The sequence below is a fragment of the Phyllostomus hastatus genome, unplaced genomic scaffold, assembly GCF_019186645.2.
Source record: "Phyllostomus hastatus isolate PE091 unplaced genomic scaffold, TTU_PhHast_1.1 phas_scaffold_182, whole genome shotgun sequence".
Taxonomy (NCBI): Eukaryota; Metazoa; Chordata; class Mammalia; order Chiroptera; family Phyllostomidae; genus Phyllostomus; species Phyllostomus hastatus.
The window spans coordinates 30,287,828-30,307,977 of NW_025334013.1; the positions used below are offsets into that span (position 1 = coordinate 30,287,828).

General features: G+C 49.0%; 1 protein-coding gene and 1 non-coding gene across 2 annotated transcripts in view; one reads left to right on the forward strand and one right to left on the reverse strand.

Moving 5' to 3' along the window:
• ARMH1 (armadillo like helical domain containing 1) overlaps window positions 1–16,781 on the forward strand; it is a 31,211-nt gene extending 14,430 nt beyond the window's left edge. Inside the window, exons 7-12 of the mRNA XM_045859597.1 lie at window positions 15,610–15,732; window positions 15,811–15,883; window positions 15,994–16,123; window positions 16,197–16,274; window positions 16,523–16,604; window positions 16,678–16,781. Of these exons, the coding sequence (XP_045715553.1) occupies window positions 15,610–15,732; window positions 15,811–15,883; window positions 15,994–16,123; window positions 16,197–16,274; window positions 16,523–16,604; window positions 16,678–16,781 (590 nt within the window). The remainder of the gene's footprint in view (window positions 1–15,609; window positions 15,733–15,810; window positions 15,884–15,993; window positions 16,124–16,196; window positions 16,275–16,522; window positions 16,605–16,677) is intronic.
• Window positions 16,782–18,785: 2,004 nt separating this feature from the next.
• On the reverse strand, window positions 18,786–18,901 carry LOC123832391. Its single transcript, XR_006788045.1, has one exon. It is a non-coding gene; the product is annotated as a U5 spliceosomal RNA (small nuclear RNA).
• Window positions 18,902–20,150: the final 1,249 nt, after the last annotated feature.

The following is a 20,150-nucleotide window of genomic DNA, read 5'->3' on the forward strand; positions in this document are numbered from 1 at the left end:
ACACTGGACAGGCTGGGCCCCGGTCCAGGAAGTCTGGGAGGGGAAGCGGAGCAGGCAGGTGCTGGGGTTCAGGTGTTCAAGGGAGATCCTGCAGAAGATCAACGAAGGTGGGAAGGCTCACTTTCAATATTGACTATTTTTTGGAGGCAGTGTCAAAATCAAATGTCAGTCATATTTTTCCTTCGGCAGCCTTGTCAATTTTTATTTGTTTGACCCCTGCAGGCATGTGTGGGTATATGGACCTTTTTTTAAAATAAAGAAAAGATTTTATTTATGTATTTTTAGACAGAGAGGAAAAGTGTGAGAGAGGGAGAGGAACATGAATGTGTGGTCACATGCCCCCCACTGGGGACCTGGCCCACAACCCAGGCATGTGCCTAGACTAGGAACTGAACCAGCGACCCTTTGGTTTGCAGGCCGGCACTCAGTCCACTGAGCCACACCATCTAGGGCTGGACCTTGTATGTTGAGAACGCTGTGTTGAAATGCATCACCAGCTGGAGCAGAATCTCTAGCTGGGGAGGAGTTGCCAGTGAGGGATGGAGTGGTGGAGGCACCTGAGGTCAGAAGCTTGTTGCTGGCACTGGGCCAAGGGAGCGGTGTGGTAGTGACATGTTGGGAAAGCTTCATCAAAGCCCTAAGGAGAGAAAATGGGGTGGCAGTGAGACCTCCCTCCCCCAGCCCCACTTCCACATGGCAGGCGTGACCACGCCCACTCAACCATCTCTTCTCAGCTTAAGCATTTCTGCTCTAAGGTCTTCCCTAACCTGCCTTCCACCCCTGCCCAAATGTCAGCCCTCCTTCCACACTTTACCCTCCTCCCCTCTAGTACCTGCTCCATTGGTGAAGTTATCTCCAGAGTGGTAACTGCCCTTTATGAAGACTGTGCACAATTTCAGAGCCACTCACGTAGTTTTTGCCCTTACGTCCTCAGCATGGATGGAGGGCACATGCTGGGCCCTCCATCCATGTTTGTTGAACGAATGAGTGAGCAGTGAGTGAGCACTGCTCACACACCTTTAGTGACTACTTGCCTGTGTGCCTTTCTCTTCCAGCCCCGTGAGCAACGTCAGGGCAGGGACCAGGTCTGACTCATTTCTCTTCCCGGCTCAGGGCCTGGGACATAATGCGCGCTCAGCAGAAGTTTGTTGAACAAATTTATGAAAAATGGCTTAGCTGCATTGGTGCTGATGAACCAGCCCCTCCTGGGTTAGAACTAGATCAACTTCTCACACTGGGCCCAATTTGGAGTCCCTCTGTGTTTACTGTGTGACACGAACCACTGTGGCAGGCAGAGCGCGAAGCTTCATCGCTGCCTGTTTGGTTTGCTGTGAGCTCGTGTGAGCTCGGTGAAGCTCTGTACCTCAACTTAGTTCAAACATGCCGGACTCATAACAGGTGCCCAAGAAATGTCTGTTGAATTCTTTTTTCAGCAGGCACTGCAAAATAGTCTTCGTGTAACTTGGGATATAGAGAATGCATATGGAATGACTGTCCCCTGGGGGAGCTATTTCACACCCTCCCTCCGTCCATGGAGTGGAGGCTGAGGGAGAGAATACCACACTCAGCTTCTGCTCACACCCTCCGAAGGCAGGGGAGGGGAGCTCTGACCAGTCTGAGACGGGGCCCTCACGGTGGTGACTGGAGAGGATCAGAGAATTTCTCTTGAATCGAGGATGTCAAATTGCAAGACCAAGATGAAGCTTCTCCCTCCCCCCCCAGGGTGGTGGCAACAGTCAGGATAGACAAGCCTATGACCAAGAGGAGGAGGTGGTATAGTTGAATGGACCAACCTTAAAAAGGCAGGGTTAGCCCTGGCTGGTGTAGTTCAGTGGACTGAGCACAGACTGCAAACCAAATGGTCACCAGTGCGATTCCCAGTCAGGCACATGCCTGGGTTTCAGGCCAGGTCCCCAGTGGGGGCCACATGAGAGACAACCACACATTGATATTTCTCTCTCTCTTTCTCCCTCCCTTCCCTTCTCTAAAAATAAATAAATAATTTTTTTAAAAAAGGGCAGGGTTGTTTTTTTAAAAACAACTACTGGTTAAACATCTGTGATGTGCCAAGTCCTGGAGTTTTATTTGTATTTGTTTGTATTAAGAAAAATGAATGGTTTGGGAGAAGGAGCGTAAGAAGGATGTACACTCTACCTCCCCTGCTGTGCGTGGGGTGGGAGTGCAGGTGACGTCCTTGCCCAAGAAGGCTACTGGGAGAAGTGTAATTGTCAGGCAGAGTCCGGTGAAGACAGGAGATGGAGAGGCTGAGGGTCCTGGCGACTTTCCATGGCTGTGAGTGTCCCTTGTGGAGGAGCCAGGCGATGGCCACACCTCCTCTTTATGTGTGTGTGTGTGTGTGTGTGTGTGAGAACTCCAAATCTACCTACCTGCCCAACTCATATTCTGTCCTCCTTCCCATTACAGTGGAGGGTCCCCCTGCCAACACAGGCCACCTCTTCTGCTCCTGCGTGTTCTCTGAAGCACACTCCCTCAGGCTTCTCCCCTGCAGCTCCCCACACCCCTCCCTTCCAGTGAGCCATCTTCACTGGGTGCAGATGTGCTCTGGGTCTCCCATCTGAACAAAGAGCCTCCTTGGTCCTCTGTGCAGTAAAAGAGATTTAAAGGACATGCCCCCCAAAAGGGTAAAATTCCACTACAGTGTTCAAGAATGCATACCCCTCCTTGAAACAGAGTTCCCCTCGAGCTAATCATTTTTCCATCTTCTTCCTGCTCGATCTCTCAGCTGCTTCCGGCCCAGCTGGTCAGTAGCATCTCACTCTCTTCGCTCATCTGCTATGACGCCACTCCCAACATCCCCCTGCCTGTGGGTTTGCCGTGTTTGCTGATCTCTCCTATTTCTCTGCCAGACTGTTGGGTCAACATACTTCTCCGCTCCATACCAGCACCTTCTCCCTGTGGTTTTCTCTGGGCCCATGGCTTCAAGTGTCCTGTGTATGTTATCTCTTCAGACGCCAAGTCTGTACCTCCAGCCCTGACCTCTACCCTGAAATCTCCATGTGGATATCCAATAGACCTCTGAAGCTTACAGCCAAAACAGAACTCTTGACCCAAAACCTGTTCTTCCTATTTTCAGTAAAAGGTACCACCACCAACCCAGCTGCTCAAGTAAAAGGTGTAGGACCAACACCAGAGGACCTTCTCTTCCCCACCTCCCACCCCATCCCATCCTTGCTGAGTCCCTGGGCTCTATCTCTGCTCACCTTCTTTGTCCCCACTGTGGTCACCCCAGGCCTAGCCACCATCCTGTCCCCTAACTTACCTTTCTGCTTCCATTCGGGCCCCTGTGACCCACTCTCCCACAGAAGAGCAGCCAGAATGATAGTTCTAAATTATAAACTGGACCACATCACTCTTTAGCCTTCCCTTACACCTACACCGAAATCCAGACGCCTGCCATGGCCAGGGAAGCACGGAAGCCTCTTCCTCAGACCTTGGGTTGATGGACAACTTCTCAAACTTCAAGCGCTGGCTTCAAGTGAGGTCACCTCTGAAAGGCACCTGCCTGACCGCTGTCTCTAAAGCGTCCTCATTCCCTCTTACCACCCACGCAGGTCTCTCCACATCACAGCACAGCACTTACCGCCTCCACAAAGTGCCTTGTTCGTTTCTTTGTTTACTTGTTTATTGTCTGTCCTCTGTTAGCAGGTCAGCCCCAGAAGACCCGGGACTTCATCTTCTTGGCTTACTATTGTGTCCCTACTGCCCGAGCAGTAAAGGCAAAATTAAGTTTTTAGATATTTGTTAAATGAATGAGTTGGGATGGCTGGATTACATGTGACCCTAATTTGGACTGACAGTCATCACGTTGGGAATAGAATTTGAAACACCTAGTTTTTTCAGTCGAGACGGCTAAGTGGAGGCTGTGCGTTGTGAGAGTCCCGCGAGCCAGAAGGAGGGTTTGGAGAAGGGAGAGGAGAGGAGGCTTCTGGAGGAGGGCAGGAGATGGCTCGGCTTCCGGTCCACAGGCTGCGTGTTCGGGTGCCCCGTTGCGTGTGGCAGACCACCCCAAATGTAGTGTTGGAGAGCTGTCGCTGTCACCGCTTTACTTTCTCCTGTGAGGTAGGCCAGGGATTTGAACAGGGTGCCGCAGAGATGGATTGTCTCTGTCCCGAGGGTCTGGGGCCTCACCATCTGCTGTTTTATCCTTTTGCCTCAGATTCCAATATGGCTCCCCACAGCACGCTAACTGATCCTGTTTTTACTTCACATTTTGGTAGGCTGTTTATCATAAGTAATCTTGCATTAATCTTTTGGTTTTTTAAAAAGATCACATTGATTTTTTAAAAGATTACTGAGTTTCTTGGCCTCTTCCTTAGATTTTGTATCAGAGGCAAATGCCTCACTTGCCCACCCGAGTCTCGGCCGTGGGTGGCAGAGGAGGGCCGGAGTCGTTTGACCCGGAGCTGGGACTGTTAGCTGCAGCCCCGACGCGGGGGTCTCCCCACGTGGCCGAGGCTTCTCAGCCAGGCAGCGGGGTCCAGGAGAGGGCAACCGAGATTGGGACTCCGGCCAGACGTGCCAGACAGAAGCTGCACAGCCTCTCTCGACCTGGCCTTCTAAGTCACGCGGCACTGTTTCTGACCGGCGCGAAGGGAAGCACGTAGACCCCCGCATCTCCGTGGGAGGAGGGCCAAATAATGTTGTGGCCGAGTTTAAAACAGTGGGACTAGTGGAAGTGGGGGACATGTGTGGCGGTAGCCCTGTGTCTGTCCAAGCGAGGTAAGATTCTCTTTCTTCCTTTTTCTCTCCTTTCTCCATATTTTAATGCAGTTTCCTGAAATGTGTCTGTCTGGCAAAACTGGGTTTCTTATATTGCATTTCCCTAACACCTGTTCCAGTGCCCCGAAGGACGGGTGGGCCGGGGAGCCCTGTGTCAAAGGTTCTGGGGACGCCCTGCCCTGCCAGGCTCCTCAAAAAGAGCAGAGGAGGGAACCTGTGCTGTCCGGTCCCCACTGCAAGAGATCCTGATCGTCCGTTCTTGTCTGTTCCCCACTTTGAAGGACAAATAACCAGGGGAAGGGTACTGGCGTTTTCATCTGCTAATTTCTGAGGGTTTGTTTTTTTTTTTTCATAGAATTGAGATTTTAGAATTTCTTTCAGTGATGATCCCACTTAACCTAAGTGAGCCAAAATTTAAGGGAGGACTTCTCCAAAGTGGGCCTGCCTGGAATTCATCTCCATTTATAATTGCCTGTGAAGTGAAAAATGGCTGTTTCCTCCCAGGGAGACGGGCTGTTCCAGGAATCAGCGGCACGCAGGGACTTAATCATGACAAGTTGTCTAGAGCCACAGAAGCATTCGCTCACTGTCTCCCTCCCTGGAGAAGGGAGATTTCAAAGTCATAAAGTTTTTTGGAAGGATAAATTAATGAATTCTTTTGGGGATTTGAAATATATATATATATGATATGTGCATGTAAATATATTAATATCTTTTATAAATAAATTGTTACCTTAGCAACATAAAAATTACTATTTGACTTCATCAGAAGCAGACCAGTTATTGAAAATTAATTTGCCAAATGTATGTTTGTCAAAAATCAATTGCCAAATGACTAATTTGCTAAGTGCCCAACTCACCAAATTATCAATTTACTGAAAACATGCTTCCTTTAAATATTTGCAAAGTTTATAGCAGCTGCTGTCAGTTGCATTGCTAGGGCCTAAGAGAGCTGGGAGAAGCCAGAACTTCAGAGTTCTCAGGGACTTCACACTCTCTCTGCCCCTCAGTGCCCCTCTCTGCCCTCTGTTGCCCCCTCCCCGTGGCCCCTGCTCTCCTTTTCTCTGTCCCGCCGCACCCCCACCCCCTCTTCTCAAGGATCGGCACTCTAGACCGGCAGTACGGTGCCTTCCAGCCCGTTCCCTTTCTAGGCCCCTTCCCTGCCCCACGCACTGACCCGTAGCCACACCCAGCTTGGGTGGAGGCAAAGGAAGATGCCTTAAGATCCTGCTAGGAAGACAAAATGAAAGCCAGTATTTTCAGACTTGGCAGAAATCTACAAAAACTGTTAAATCAGTCCATCTATATTTGTTACCTATTGCTAATAACAAATTACCCCAAAACTTAGTAGCAAAAAGAAAAAAAAAAAGACATTCATTATCTGACACAGTTTCCGTGGGTCAGGAACCTGGGAGCAGCTTAACAAGAGGTTCTGGCACTGGGTGTCTCACGAGGCTGCAGTGAGGTGGTCAGCTGGGGCCGCGGTGGTCCGAAAGCACTCCTGTCGTGCTCACTCCCGTGTGCTCACTCACCTGCCTGGCGTGCTAGTGCAGGCTGCCGACAGAGGGCCTCAGCTCTTCTCCGCGAGGGCCTCTCCACGGGGCTGCTTCAGTGTCCTCGCCACATGGCAGCCGCTCCTCCCAGGGGAGGTGGTCCCAGGGAGCAGAGGAAGCCCCAGAGTCAGTTACGATCCACTCTCAGAAGTCGTATGCTGTCACTTCTGTCACTTGTGTTTTACTCTAGTCACTAAAAGCCAGGCACTAAGCCCAGCTCACACCCAAGGGGAGGAGAATTGGGTTCCAGCTCTTGAAGGAAAAAAACCCCGTGGGGCATATTTTAAAACCAATATACCATCTAGTAAAAATTGCTGAAAAATCAAAAAAATGGGTATAAGAAACAAATTTATGGTAAAGTGGAAATGCTTGTGAATTTGGAAAAAAAGGTCACTTGAAGAATAAGATTTTTGTCTGATGGACCCAGACCCTGTGGGTAACAAGACTTACTAATGGTGACTTCAGACGGTGAAGTTGGAAGTGCGGCTCCTCAGCCACAAGGACAACAGCAGAGTGAGTGGCAGAGCAGATTGCCCCGCGCCGCTGTGGTGGAGTTCTCTGGGGACGTTAGTGCAGGGAACCAGGGGCCCCAGGTGAGCGAACAGGACGGCCGCGGACAAGCCTTTGAATGTGCGATGTCTCTTCCTCCGCCCACCAAATACCTGAAAAGGCTGGTGGTAGGCAGGAACATCACTGTTAACTTTCCTTAGTTTCTCAGTTTTGTGACATTATACAGATTCCTAATACTAAGAGGTATGATTTATTGAGAAATTAATTACAGGTTTGGTTTACTTTTTCTTCATAAAGGCATTTTAAAAATTGAGGTAAAACTTACAAGACATAAAATTAACCATTTTAAAATGAGCCGCTCAGTGCCACTTGGTCTGTATTTACGAGGTGAAGTAACCGCCACCTGTAGCTCTAAAACACCCAGTTCCCCGGAAGGAAAATCAGTGCCGCCCGGCGTCTGCTCCCCATCTCCAGCCCTCGGCCCCTGGAAGCTACTAATCTTCATTCTGTCTCCATGGGCCTCACAGACTGACACTAAATGATAGTTCCACATAAAAATCTGCTGAATATTTTCTAAGGATATGTTATTTCCCTAAAATTATATGAGAATTCTACCACTGAACCACCACCGTGACAGCATCCCCAAAATTATATGAGCACTTCAGTTATGCCACTTTATTTGGCACTTGTAAGTTTCATTATACAGTCTTCCAGCGTTTTTAAAAAAATAGAAAACCCACCCCAGCTGGCGTAGCTCAGTGGATTGAGCTCGGGCTGTGAACCAAAATGTCGCAGGTTCGATTCCCAGCCAGGGTACATGCTGGGTTGCAGGCCATAACCTCCAGCAACCATACATTGATATCTCTCTATCTCCCTCCCTCCCTCTCTAAAAATAAATAAATAAAATCTTTTTTAAAAAATAGAAAACCCTCGGGAAAATTTTGTTTCTAATTTCCCAATTTGCCTGGCTCCTCAGAACCTCAGTGTCCACCCTGGCCTGGCGGCAACCCCCTCCCACCCCCAGTGTAGCAATGCTGGACTCTGGAGTCGAGGCAGTTCGAGTGCCAGTAGGTGGGCTGGTTGGACTCGGTGTGAGACCCCAGGAGAGCAGACACCAGGCATGTGCACAGCAGTCATATACCACCACAGCACAGGCCGTTAGTTCCTCTGTGGCCTCGCTTTTTTAAACGAAACAGTGCATAAAACATAATTTTAATGTTTCAACATTGGGCGTTGAACCGGATGTGGTGAAAGAAGTGGAAAATGTACAGAAATAAGAAACAGAATGTAATTGGTCAGGAAGATGCGCCTGACACAGGTTTCTTCCTTACAACAACACAACTTGCCAAACATGCACTCCTTACTCTGCTGGAAAAGGAAGCCAACCTGGGTATGGACGCGCATTGAAGCGCACTTCTCAGCTGTGGCCAGCAGGTGGCAGTCTTGTCTGGAAATGAAGAGAAATCACTGGACTCTGGTTTTTCAAGGTTCTAGGAGCAAAGAATTGTAAAACAAACCTCCTCAGTGTTGAGTGCTTGGAAATGGTTGCATGGTACAGCCACAATTCCCAGGTGCAGACCCATTTCTAAGGCTCCTTCTGCCGAAGGAATACCAAGCTTGCTGCTGCAGCTCCATCTCCTGTTTTACTGTGATTCCCTGGGCAAGTCATCTGTTCTGGGTTTCTTTGTCCAACAGGTGATTACCAAGCTTTCTTCCAGTGCCGACAGGCTGTGGGCTCCATAGTTCCTCTTTGGATGGGAGGACTCTTGCCTTTTGCACTGCAGTCTTCACTGAGTGTCAGTGGCCCGCTCCTTGCATCTGTGCTGTTCACTGGTGTTTCAGTCAGCCCTAGCATTGTAGCTGACACCTACTCAACTGATATTTGTCAAATGAATGAGCATGCACCCTGCTGAGCTGCTTGCCAGCCTCGCTGGGCATACACCCTTAACTTCTCACACTCTCCTGATCCTCCCTCTTCCCTGAATACTCTCGTCTTCCTTCCCAGACCCAGCTTTCCTGGCTTCCTGCCACCTCTCTGGAAACTGCTTCTCAGTCCTTTGTACATTCCTGTTCCTCCACCACCGCCTTTCTTTTTCTCTTAGGATTCAACCCTGGGTCCTCCTCTCTTTCTTTTCTTTCTGTGCTACCTAATCCACTCCCACGGGTTTTTTGTTTAGTTTGTAATTTTGGGTGGGTGGGGGGAGAGAGAAAGAAACATTGATTTGTTGTTCCACTTATTTATACATTGGTTGCCTATTGTATGTGCCCTGACCAGGGATCGAACCCCCAACCTTGGTGTATCGGAACAACACTCTACCCAACTGAGCTACCTGGTTAGGGCCTCCACTTCCATGGTTTTAACTTCCACTTATAATGATAGAAACAATAATGGATAACATTTATAAGTATTTTACTATATGTTAAGTACTGTTCTAGTTCTTTACTGGTCTAATCTTCAAAACAAGCCGATGAGGTTGGCACTATTATTATTCCCATTTCGTGGATGATGGGCTGAGTGGCTGAGTGACCTCTCCACAGCTCAGAGCTCTCCTGAGCGCCAGACCCTTATTTCCATGCGCCTTGAACACCTCCCCTTGGATGTGACTAACCATGTTCAGAACTGGACTCCTGATAGTCCAGCCCCAAACCTTTCCTTTTCCAAGGCCCAAACTCAGTAAAAACCACTCAGTCTCACCCAGAAACGTGGGCAATCATCATTTCTTCCTGCTTCCCATCCTCAGCCAACTTCTAACAAGACCAGTAAACTCCTTAATATCATTCCAATGTGTTCCCTCTTCTCCATTCTGTCTCCTTCTATAATCCAGGCCTTCGTATTTCTCACCCCTAAACCAATCTCCCTCTCCCCAGTACGGTGCCCACACAGAGTCTGGTTTCCTGGTCCTCCACCAGCCAGAGTTCAGTGGTGAGGAATATGAGCTTTGGAATCCAAGAGTCATTCTACTGCTTCACTGTTTCACCCTGGGCAAGCTACTCACCTTTTCTGAGTCTGAGTTTTCTCTGAAATGAAAGACGAGAAAGCACCGGCTCTCCAGAGGGGTTGGCACACTCAAAGCCCTCAGAAGCGGGGGCGGCTGCCCCCACAGGCCTGGCTCTCCCCAGCAACACCCTGTGCCCCAACCACACCTCCCTGTTCGCCTGGCCACAGGGCGGCATGTACTTTCCAACATGGCGCTCGCCTCATTCTTCACTCCAGCCGCTCCCTTCTCTCTCTGGCTTTGTCAGCTCACATGTCACCTTCTCCAGAGAAGCCTTCTGATTCTTTACCCTCCCACCCCCCCAACATGCCCTCGCACCAACCTGGTTTCTTGTGCATTCCTCTTACAACACAACACTGTAAATGCCGGTTTCCTTACTGGTATCCCCTTAGACTGTGTCACCCCTGAGGGCAGGGACTGTATCTTAGTCTTCCTTGTTGCCCCACCACAGGGGTCTGTCATATAGAAGATGCTCAGTAAGTGTCCGATAAATGGATGCATCAATGAATACATCAGTGACTGCTTCAATGCGGGACAGCTGGGTGTCATCAGCACCACAGGCTTCGGACAAAGCTGCCAAAGACGGCAGTCTCCCGTCCTCGTTTGCTCTCTGAACGCGGCGGCCGTGCTTGGTGACTAGCGCAGTGCAGAGTTGCACCGGGCTGTGGCTCTTGTGGAGACATCTGGGCAGGCACAAGCCCTTTCGCTTTGGGCGTAAACAGGGCCAGTTGTGAATTTTTAAACACAATCAAAAACGATTCAGTGAATAAATCTTCATTTTCCTGAGGAGCTCCAGGTGTGGCAGATACATAGTCAACGAAGGGTCACGCGTTCAGTGTGGAGTGAGTGGGCAGAACCAGGCATCTGTCTCTGGGAGCACTTGGTCCCACGCAGGCAGAGAACGCCTACGTTTGCGGTCAGGGAAACTCCATAAAATATCTTCGTCTAGTCACTTCTGCCCCGAACGTTCACTGAGTCATTTCTCGCTGCAGGAAGAGCTCTCTGAGGCACAGGCAGGCATTTTCCCCGCCATGTCCTCGCACTAAGGGGAGACTAGCTCTGCCTCGAAGTAGCCCAACTGCTACTGAGAGAGGTGCCATGGCTGACAAGGCCCAGTGTAGCTGGGAGCCAACCACTCCGATCCAAACACCAAGCTGCATTAATTCACGAGCAAGGAAGAAAAGGTTTCAGAACCAAACAATAAGTCAACAAGTGGGAATGACTTGAGGGTGTCAGGCACCAGCCAGGGCAGGCAGTGGCTGCCAGCAGCCAGAGGCATCCCAGGCTGCCCTCTTGTGCAGGTGTGGGAGTGTCGGGGGAAGCCAGGGAAGCTTCACTGTGTTGCTGGCACTGTGACTCCAAATTAGGACCAAATTAGAACAACCAGAGGCTGGAGCGGGCGGGATGGGGCATGGCATGCAGCTGGGTTACAAGGCCGGGACAAAAGGGGAAGCCCAGGGGCAGTGGCCAGCCAGTCATAGGAAGTGTCTCTAAGGGAAGCCGCCATTTCTGAACCACGCTGGTCCACAGAGGAAAGGGGCTGCCCTAGAAGGCCTGTCCCTAAGTTTGGGTTCGTGATTGGGAAAAACAGGCCGAGACAAGACCGGCTTTGTGTGGGGCTTCGGGACTGGTTCTCTGGTGTGCCCCATGGCTCTAGAGCCTGGAAGAAGGGGAGACCCCCCCAGGATCTGGCATAGGATCAATTTTAGGGAGATGGGCTTCTCTCTCTGACAGCCTATGGGTGCTTTTCCTTTGAGCTACACACCAGCCAAAACTGGTTCTCTCCTTCCTGCCAGAGCACTGTAGGCCTGGAGTGGAGGAGCCGCTCTCCTCCCTCTGACAGAGCTTACAGCACAAGGCAGAGGGGAGTGGAGTATGCAGAGTGTGAGACACAGGATGGGCTGCTGGCTGCCACCCCAGCCTCTGGGTGAACAGGCTGCTGGTCTGTTGATGATTATCAATGACAGTTTTCTGACAGGGTTATAAATCACTAGCACATGTGCATCGTTAGGTAACGCAGTTTTGTTTGGAGTCAAGCAAGTAAAGCCCTGGCTGGAGATTGAGTGCCATCCTGGAAACCGCAAGGCACAGGTTCGATTCCCAGTCAGGGCACATGCCTGGGTTGCGGGTCTGGTCTCCAGTAGGGGGCACATGAGAGGCAATCACACATTAATGTTTCTCTCCCTTTCTCCCTCCTTTCCCCTCTGTCTATAAATAAATAATTTTTAAATGTATTTTTTAAAGCAAAATCCATCAGTGACAGCAGGCAATAGAGAAACTGTACACCAATACCACATATGAACACAAGCACCAAAATTCTACACTAAATATTAGTAAATTGAATCTAGAAGTATTATGTCACCTAGGAGTGCATATATATATATGCGCGCGTGTGTGTGTGTATACGTATCACAGAAACTTTTTTAAGAAACTTTTTAAAAAGATTTATTTATCTTTAGAGAGAGGGGAAGGGAGAAAGAAAGTAGGAGAGAAACATCAATGTGTGGTTGGTGCCTCTCACATGCCCCCTTCTGGGGACCTGGCCCAAAATCCAGGCATGTGCCCTGACTGGGAAAGGAACGTGACTGTTTGGTTTGCAGGCCGGTGCTCAATCCACTGAGCTACACTAGCCAGAGCGTGTGTGTGTGTGTGTGTGTGTGTGTGTGTGTATATATATTTATATATATATATATATATATATGAACCAGCAACTGTTGGGTTCACAGGCAGGCACTCAATCCACTAAGCCACACCAGCCAGGGCATGAGCTATCTTTTTTAAAAAACTATAGCAGCCCTGGCTGGTGTGGCTCAGTGGACTGAGCACTGGCCTACAAACCAGAACATCGTGGTTTCCATTCCCAGTCAGGGCACATGCCTGGGTTGTGGGCTGGGCCCCAGTTGGGGGCGTGCAAAGGAAAACCAATATATCTCTGTCATATTGCTTTTTCTCTTCCTCTCTTTGTTTTTTTTTTAAGATTTTATTTATTTGTTTTTAGAGAGGGGAAGGGAGGGAGAGAAACATCAATGTGTGATTGCCTCTTGCATGCCCCTTACAGGGGACCTGGCCCACAACCCAGGCATGTTCCCTGACTGGGAATCCAACCAGTGACCCTTTCACTCATAGGCCAGCACTTAATCCACTGAGCCACACCAGCCAGGGCTCTCCCCCTCTCTTTAATAATAATAATAATGATGATGATGATGATGATGATGATGATGAAAGGAAACTTACCTAATCTGGTGAAGGAAATAGACATGCAAGTCCAGGAAGCACAGAGTCCCACACAAGATGGATGCAAAGATGTCCACTCCAAGACACAGCCTAACTGAAATGCCAAAGGTTAAAGATAAAAAGTCTTAAAAGCAGTAAGAGGAAAGCAGTTAATTACCCACAAAGCATTTCCCAATGACTGTCAGCTGATTTCTCAAAAGGAACTTTGCAGGCTAGAAGGAATTGGCAAGAAACATTCAAAGTCATGAAGAGCAGGGACCTACAACCAAGATTGCTCTACCTAGCAAAGATATCATTTAGAATTGAAAGGCAGACAAAGAGCTTCCCAGACAAGAAAAAACTAAAGGAGTTCACCACCACCTAACCATTATTATGTGAAATGTTAAAGGGACTTATTTAAGAAAAAGAAGATCAAAACTATGAACAATCAAATGGCAATAAATACATATCTATCAACAGTTGAATCTAAAAACTAAGCAAACTAAGCAAAGAAGAGGTGAATCAGGGAGAGTGTTTTAATGCTTGCCAGGTGAGGGAGCGTGTAGGGGAATGGGTGAAGAGGTGAAGGGATTCAGAAGTAAAAATGGGTAGTTAAAGAATAGCCACAGGAATGTAGAGTACAGGACAGGAAATGGAGTGGCCAAAGAACTTATACTCATGACCCATGGACATGAACAATGGTTTGGGATTGCCTGAGGGAGTGGGCGGTGCTGCGTGGGGAGAGCAAAGTGGAAAAAATTGGGACAATTGTAGTAGCATAATCAATAAAATATAACTAACAAGAAATCAAGCATGTTTTTGGTAAACCAAATATTGAGCCTTTCCCAAGGAGGACCTTAAACAACATCACCACCAATTTCTCTGTGTTTCTCGCCATGGAAATCTTCAGTGAAAGATGAAAGGTTTGTTCTCCTTGAAGAGAAACCAGACCCAGATGCTCCTGCTGAGCCCATCCTCCCCGATACCACTGGCCCCCAACACCTGGGGTGTCTTTGCATCTACCAACAAAAGCTCTTCAAAAATAAATCTTTACTGCCACTGTACAGAAGCATCCCAAGCATGTTCTTACTGGGAAAAGTCTCCTGGCCCGGAGTTCTGCCCAGTGTGGCTCAGCCGGCTGGGCTTCATCCTGCACCCTGAACAGCGGCAGCTGCGATTCCCCTCCGGGCACAGGCCTGGGGGCTCAGGCTCGGTCCCCGGTGGGTGCGCATGCGCACTGGAGGCAGCCGAGCAGATCCCTGTATCCCTCTCACATCGGTGTTTCTCTCCCTCTTCCTCCCTCCCTTCCCCTCTGGCTAAAAAATAAAATCTTTTTTTAAAATCTCCTGACAAGGAAATAGAAGGTTAATTTTCATTATTCAATAATAATACTTTTCATAGAGTAGTATGCCTTGGATTCGGGTATGCAAACGAGCTACTCAGGGAAACAAGAACTCTTCCCAAGTCCGGCCTCCCCAGGAGGAAGTGGAGAGATCCGTCCCACTGGGCTCCTCTAGTGGGGACGGCACGTTTTTTAAGTCCTGTGGCCTTGTAGCGAGCCTGTGTGTTTAGAGTGACATCTACCGCGGGTGTGTACCACCAGGTACTATCACAGTAGCACCTCACCCTGCCCCATGCTAGCTCCGCCTCTCTGTGGTTCCTCTCTCCGTCCAAAAATATTCAGTCCCCTCACCTTCCCAGGCGCTCCCACAGCCCCTCAGCCCCTTCAAGCTCTTGTTACCACACTGTGCCCCTGGCACCGCAGAAAACTGTATTCTGCAGGCTGAGTGAACGTGGGAAGGAATGAATAACTAGAAAGTATCTACAGAAAATCCCTTTAATAAATCTGAATTGCCTCCTCCATCCCAACCAAATCTTTTCTTCCTTTTGCTTCCACCACTTCCTAGCTGTGTTTCCTCAGGCAAAGCATTGCACCTCTCTGAGCCTCATTCCCGGGCATGTGAAATGGGGTGACAGTCACAGTGTAAATGCAAAGGGACCTCTGCCCTCAGCACAGAGCCAAGGCAACGAAGGACTCAGGAACGGCTCACCAGGAACTAAAGATTCTCCAAACTGTGTCTGCCTTGCTTCCACCCCATCCCATTTCTGCCACGCATCCCCCACCACTTTCTTTGTCACCCTCTCTCCCCTTGTCTTTCCCACCCTTGTCTCCCTTTGAAAACCCCGCCCTTCCCTCCTCCACACATCCTTCGGGATTCCTCCAGTCCCAGGGTGGCCCCACTTCTGTGGCCTCCAGCTCTGACAGCCTCTAGGCCTCCCTGATGGGTGGACTCACCCCCCAACCCTCCCTACTCTAGCTGTTGCTGACTGGAGTTGGGTGGAGGCTTGTCCTCCTCCTCCTCTATAACCAAGAGCTCCGAGAGGGCAGGACTGAGGTGTGTCCCCTGTCCCCCCCTCCCCCGACCCCACACACACACCCCTTGTGCAGTGCTGGCCAATTAAAGGTCAGGAAAGGTGGATGAAGAGGTTGGGGGTAAAGGGAAGAGACTTGGTTGAAGGGGCTCTTTGCTGCTTTGGTGAGGTGGAGAGTGTTGGAGCTGCGGGCTTCTTTCTCCATGGCCTCTGCCCTTCCCCAGCCATCAAGCTGATCAAGGACCTGGTCAACTACGACGTGTGTGCCCCGCTGCTCAAGGGCCTTGTGGACCTGCTGATACCATCCGTCAAGGAGACTTGCAAACTGCAGCCCAAGATCCTCAATGGTAGGGATCCACTGGGACTTCGGGGAAAGGCACCCCTCAAGGGGAGGGGCCCCTGCCTCACAGTCTCCCCTCCACCAGACTCTACGGTCCTCCAGCTCACCGCCCACCTGCCGGTGTTTCTGCAGCAGGCCGCAGCTGCCAAGGCCATCAGGTAAACGGTCAGGGGGCAGTGGGTGGATGGAGCAAGGAGGCCTGGGAGCGATCTGGCCAGCGGCACCAGAGAAGACCCAGGGGTCGCTGCAGCTTGAATCACCGGCCCAGGGTCCTGGCGCACAGCAACTTGAGCTTAGCGGAGGAGATGCTACACCTGCGTGTGGTGCCCAGCCTGATGGCCGCCATGGGCAACACGGACCACAGCAACAGCCAGCAACAGGCCAGCCTCGCGCTGGAGGTGCGCAGGCGGCGGCTGGTGGGGCGGTGGGAACCGGGCATGGGCACCCAGTCACTCCACCGGCCTGTCGCAGTTCTTCGTGCAGACATTCCCAGTGGTGGAGGAGCAGGTGCGCAGGTCCATGGGAGAGGAGCTCTACAAGCTCTTCCTTGTAAGTGCACCCACCCCGCCGCGCCCGCCACAAAGAGCAGCTGGCCAAAACAGAATGGTGACCCCACACCGGCCCACACAGTTTGGGCCTGGTGGCCAGCTGCAGGGAAGGACCGCCTGGCTTGGGCTCCGCCTGGCATCTTTCCCTTCCCTTTCCTACTCCTGCATGCAACATCCCTCTGCTCCATCCCACTCCAAACCCAGACTGCCCTGGCACCTCAGCCATGTCCCACTTCCTCCTGTCCTCAGAGCAACGCAGAGGACTTGTACATGAAAATGGATAGCGTTCAGGTGGACATCTTGGCAGCCAACAAAGTCAATGTTAGCAAAAGTGAGTGGGGAGTGAGGGGACCTGGAGCAGAGGTAAAGCCGGCCCAGACTCAGGCTCACCTCCCTGTTTCCAGCGGGCCCCTTGTACGGCAATAGGCACTTCGACTATGGCCTTGGTGATCAGGAGCAGCTGGACGACATCACTCACTCCCAAGAGGATAAGGAAGGAAAGGAGTGACACAGCCTCTGTGGCAAGCCGGGAAGGCCAAAGCCGTGTGGCAGAAAGTCCAGCGGAGGACCCTGAGGTCCATCTCAGGGCGCCTCCACTTGGCCCTCGGTGGGAGGGAGAGCTGCTAGCAGGGAAGAGCGCAATAAAGTCTTGCTATTCATCTGTTCTCTGTGTGTGAGGGGGGAAGAAGGTGCAGTGAGAGCGGGCCCGTCGGCGATCTAGTCTCCCATTACCTCTGAACCGTCTCCTACTTCTCCCTTTCTCCTTCACTGGCTGCAGGCATACTGGCTGTGTGTGTCTTCAAAGTGACAAACAAGCTCATGCCCTAGGACTTTTGTGCTGGCTTTTCTGCTGAACAATGACAGAGGTTCTTTTCCTAGAACCTCTCACCCAGATATCTACCTGCAGGGCTAACTCCCTTGTCTCCTTCCAACTCTACACAAAGTTAAGCCTTCTCGTTGAGGGCTGTTCTTTTTTTAAGTTGCAACCCACACTACATCCCTCTCGACACTATGGCCCCCAATCCCCCCCTTACACTGCAATTTTTTCCCCATGGTATTCATTTATTTGTTGTCTGTCTCTCCACCTGAATTTAAGCTCCACTAGGGCAAGAATAGACAGACACGTGTTAAAGATGAGATATATAGGTATAATATATATTTTTCCTTTACTGATATAATCCAAACATTGAGAACAATGCCTGGCATGCATGGATGAAGAATGGAGGTATTGTAAAAGAATTGTCCCTCAAATCAGTGAAAATGAAGTCAGCTAGCAGTAATTCTCCAGGATGCCACAAGAGGGCATCACCGGCCCTGCTACTGTCAGTCTAAGGCGGCTCCACCATCACCTAAACGAATTTTGAGCCTCAGCGCTGAGGAAGGAGAGAGAACTTAACAAAATAGTTATATATTTCCATAAAGCTAAATGGATTTCCTATTTTAAAGAATTGCCCTGACTGGTGTGGCTCAGTTGGTTGGGTGTAGTCCAGCAAAGCATAAAATGACACCTTTGATTCTCAGTTGGGGCACATGCCTCGGCTGCCAGTTCCATCCTAGATCGGGTCGCAGACTAGAGGCAATGGATGGAAAAACATCCATGTTTCTCTCCCTCTCTCCCTCCCCTTCTCTCTCTAAAAAAATTAATGAATAAAAAGCCAATAATTATATTTCTATTTTTACGCAGCCTTTTTTTTTTTTTTTTAAGCAGAGTTACACAAGTGCAACACTTGGTGACAGAGCCCCTGAGAAGCGGGCCTTGCCTGAGATGCTCAGATACTGCCTAGAAAAAATGTCTGTGAACAAATATGGCCAAGCTTGAACTTCAAAAGCTTTATTCAAGGCCTCAACAAAAATGTTAACAAGACATTCTATAGGTAGCAGACGTCTATTGGGCGACTACTCTGTGCCTGGCCCCGACCTAGGCACAGGAGACAGTTCAAGTTAATGCTTGCTGTGCGTGGTGGTTTCTAGCATGTGAACAGAAACCCGCAGACTTTGAAATGAAATGAATGTCTTTGAAGTTCTTTTCGTCTGTGTAGGTGCTTTTAAGTGAGGCTGTGGTTGGAACCTCTCCCAGAGCTGCTCCCTTCCTCTTCAAAGTGCGCTTATCCTCCTTCATCCACGTCAAGCATTACCACTCTAGCAAGAACATAGCAAGAACACAGGTTCAAAGGTACGTTCTCAGACTTCAACCAACGTTTTCTCTAAAAAAAACTTAGTAACAAGGGAACATAATACCGCTTATCATGAACTAGTAGAGTATCCACCCACTGTCTATTTATGCTGAGTTAGCAAGACTGCTTCGAAGCTGAAAAACTCTTAAAAGTTAAATGAGTGAAATCACAATCACTTTTTCTGATTCCTGGTAATTACTAGAACTTTTCATGTACAAATAATGGTACAAAACACTTAGTAAGTGTGCAATCTACTACACACCCACCTATCTCAATACCCCTATCCCACAGGAGCAAGTTCTAAGCCAAGCATTTTCTACTTTTTGTACAACCTCATAAGCCCTGCAAACGCAAGGCCTCAAAAAATTGGGTAAAAACTCAGAATTGTTCCTCTCCACGGAAATCTTTAGTAAAAGGCGAAAGATTTATACGATCTGAAGAGAAACCAGAGTATGTTTTGTTACTTCCCTCACTCAGTTCTCGGGTAACGGGCACTCCTAGATCAGCAATAGTAACTATTCCCATGAAAGAGTTAATAGCTTCTGCCTTTAGTTCAGAAACACTCTGAAAACAGTCTCATGTTTCTGACGTTTAGTGGGTAAAAAAAAGGAACGAAAAAAGAATAATCTAGCCATTTTAGAGTAAGAAATATCTTGTGAGCGATGCATTGTGGGTATGTAAATGAGATGAGTCACCCACTCCCGGTTTCCGGAAATACCTTAAATAGTTCTTTAGTTTTCCCGCTTAGCCACCAACAGAGGGCAGAGCAGAGGCCGGGATTGGGAGGGATACAGAAGCCTGATCCAACCAGCAAGTCTTTTATATATAGAATTACAAGTTAGAATTTTTCTTGAATTAAAAAAAAATAAAGTTGAATTTTAAAAAAGGCTTCAAATGAATTGTCTTCGTACATTCATTCAACAAAAATTTATTGAGCACTATGTCAAACCCTATGCCTAGGAGGCAGGTAGGTGAGATGAGCACTAGTAATAGAATGTTCAGTGACACACGGGCGGAGTATTAAAAAATCCATAGAAGCAGGGCATTCTAGGCAGAGAGCACCATAAACAGTATGAGCAAGAGTGGTGAAGAGAGGTTAAGGGGTTAAGTGGCAGGAACCAGATTTTGATGGAGCTTCAATACCAAGCAAAGAGCTTGGATTTACTTTAAGAGCAACGGAGAGCCATTGAAAAGCTTCAGAGGAGAATAATATGATCTCATTGGTGTTTTAAAGCATCATCAGCATCACTTGGTGTTAAGAGTTGAATCGCATCCCCCCAAAATGGTATGTTGAAGTCCTAACCCTTGGTACCTCAGAATGTGACCTTTATTAGATGGGACAAGGGTCCCATCTAATAAAGGGTCTGAGCAGCTCTTACTAAATGCTATTTTCTTTCTTTCTTTTTTTAAAATCCTCACCCAAGGATTTTTTTTTTCATTGCTTTTATTGAGAAAGTAAGGGAGAGTGAGAAACATCATATACACCCAAAACAGGGAATGAACCTGCAATCTTTTGGATGCCATTCCAACCAACTGAGCCACAGTGGCAAGGGATAAATACTACTGTTACGAAACGTTAAAATGTAGCATGGTATTTTATACATGCAGCTGTAAATAGGATGAGCTTGACAGGAACTCAACCTGATAAATGTAGGCAACTGCAAAGAAATCAACATGTAATTAACCAAACAGTGTATATAAGC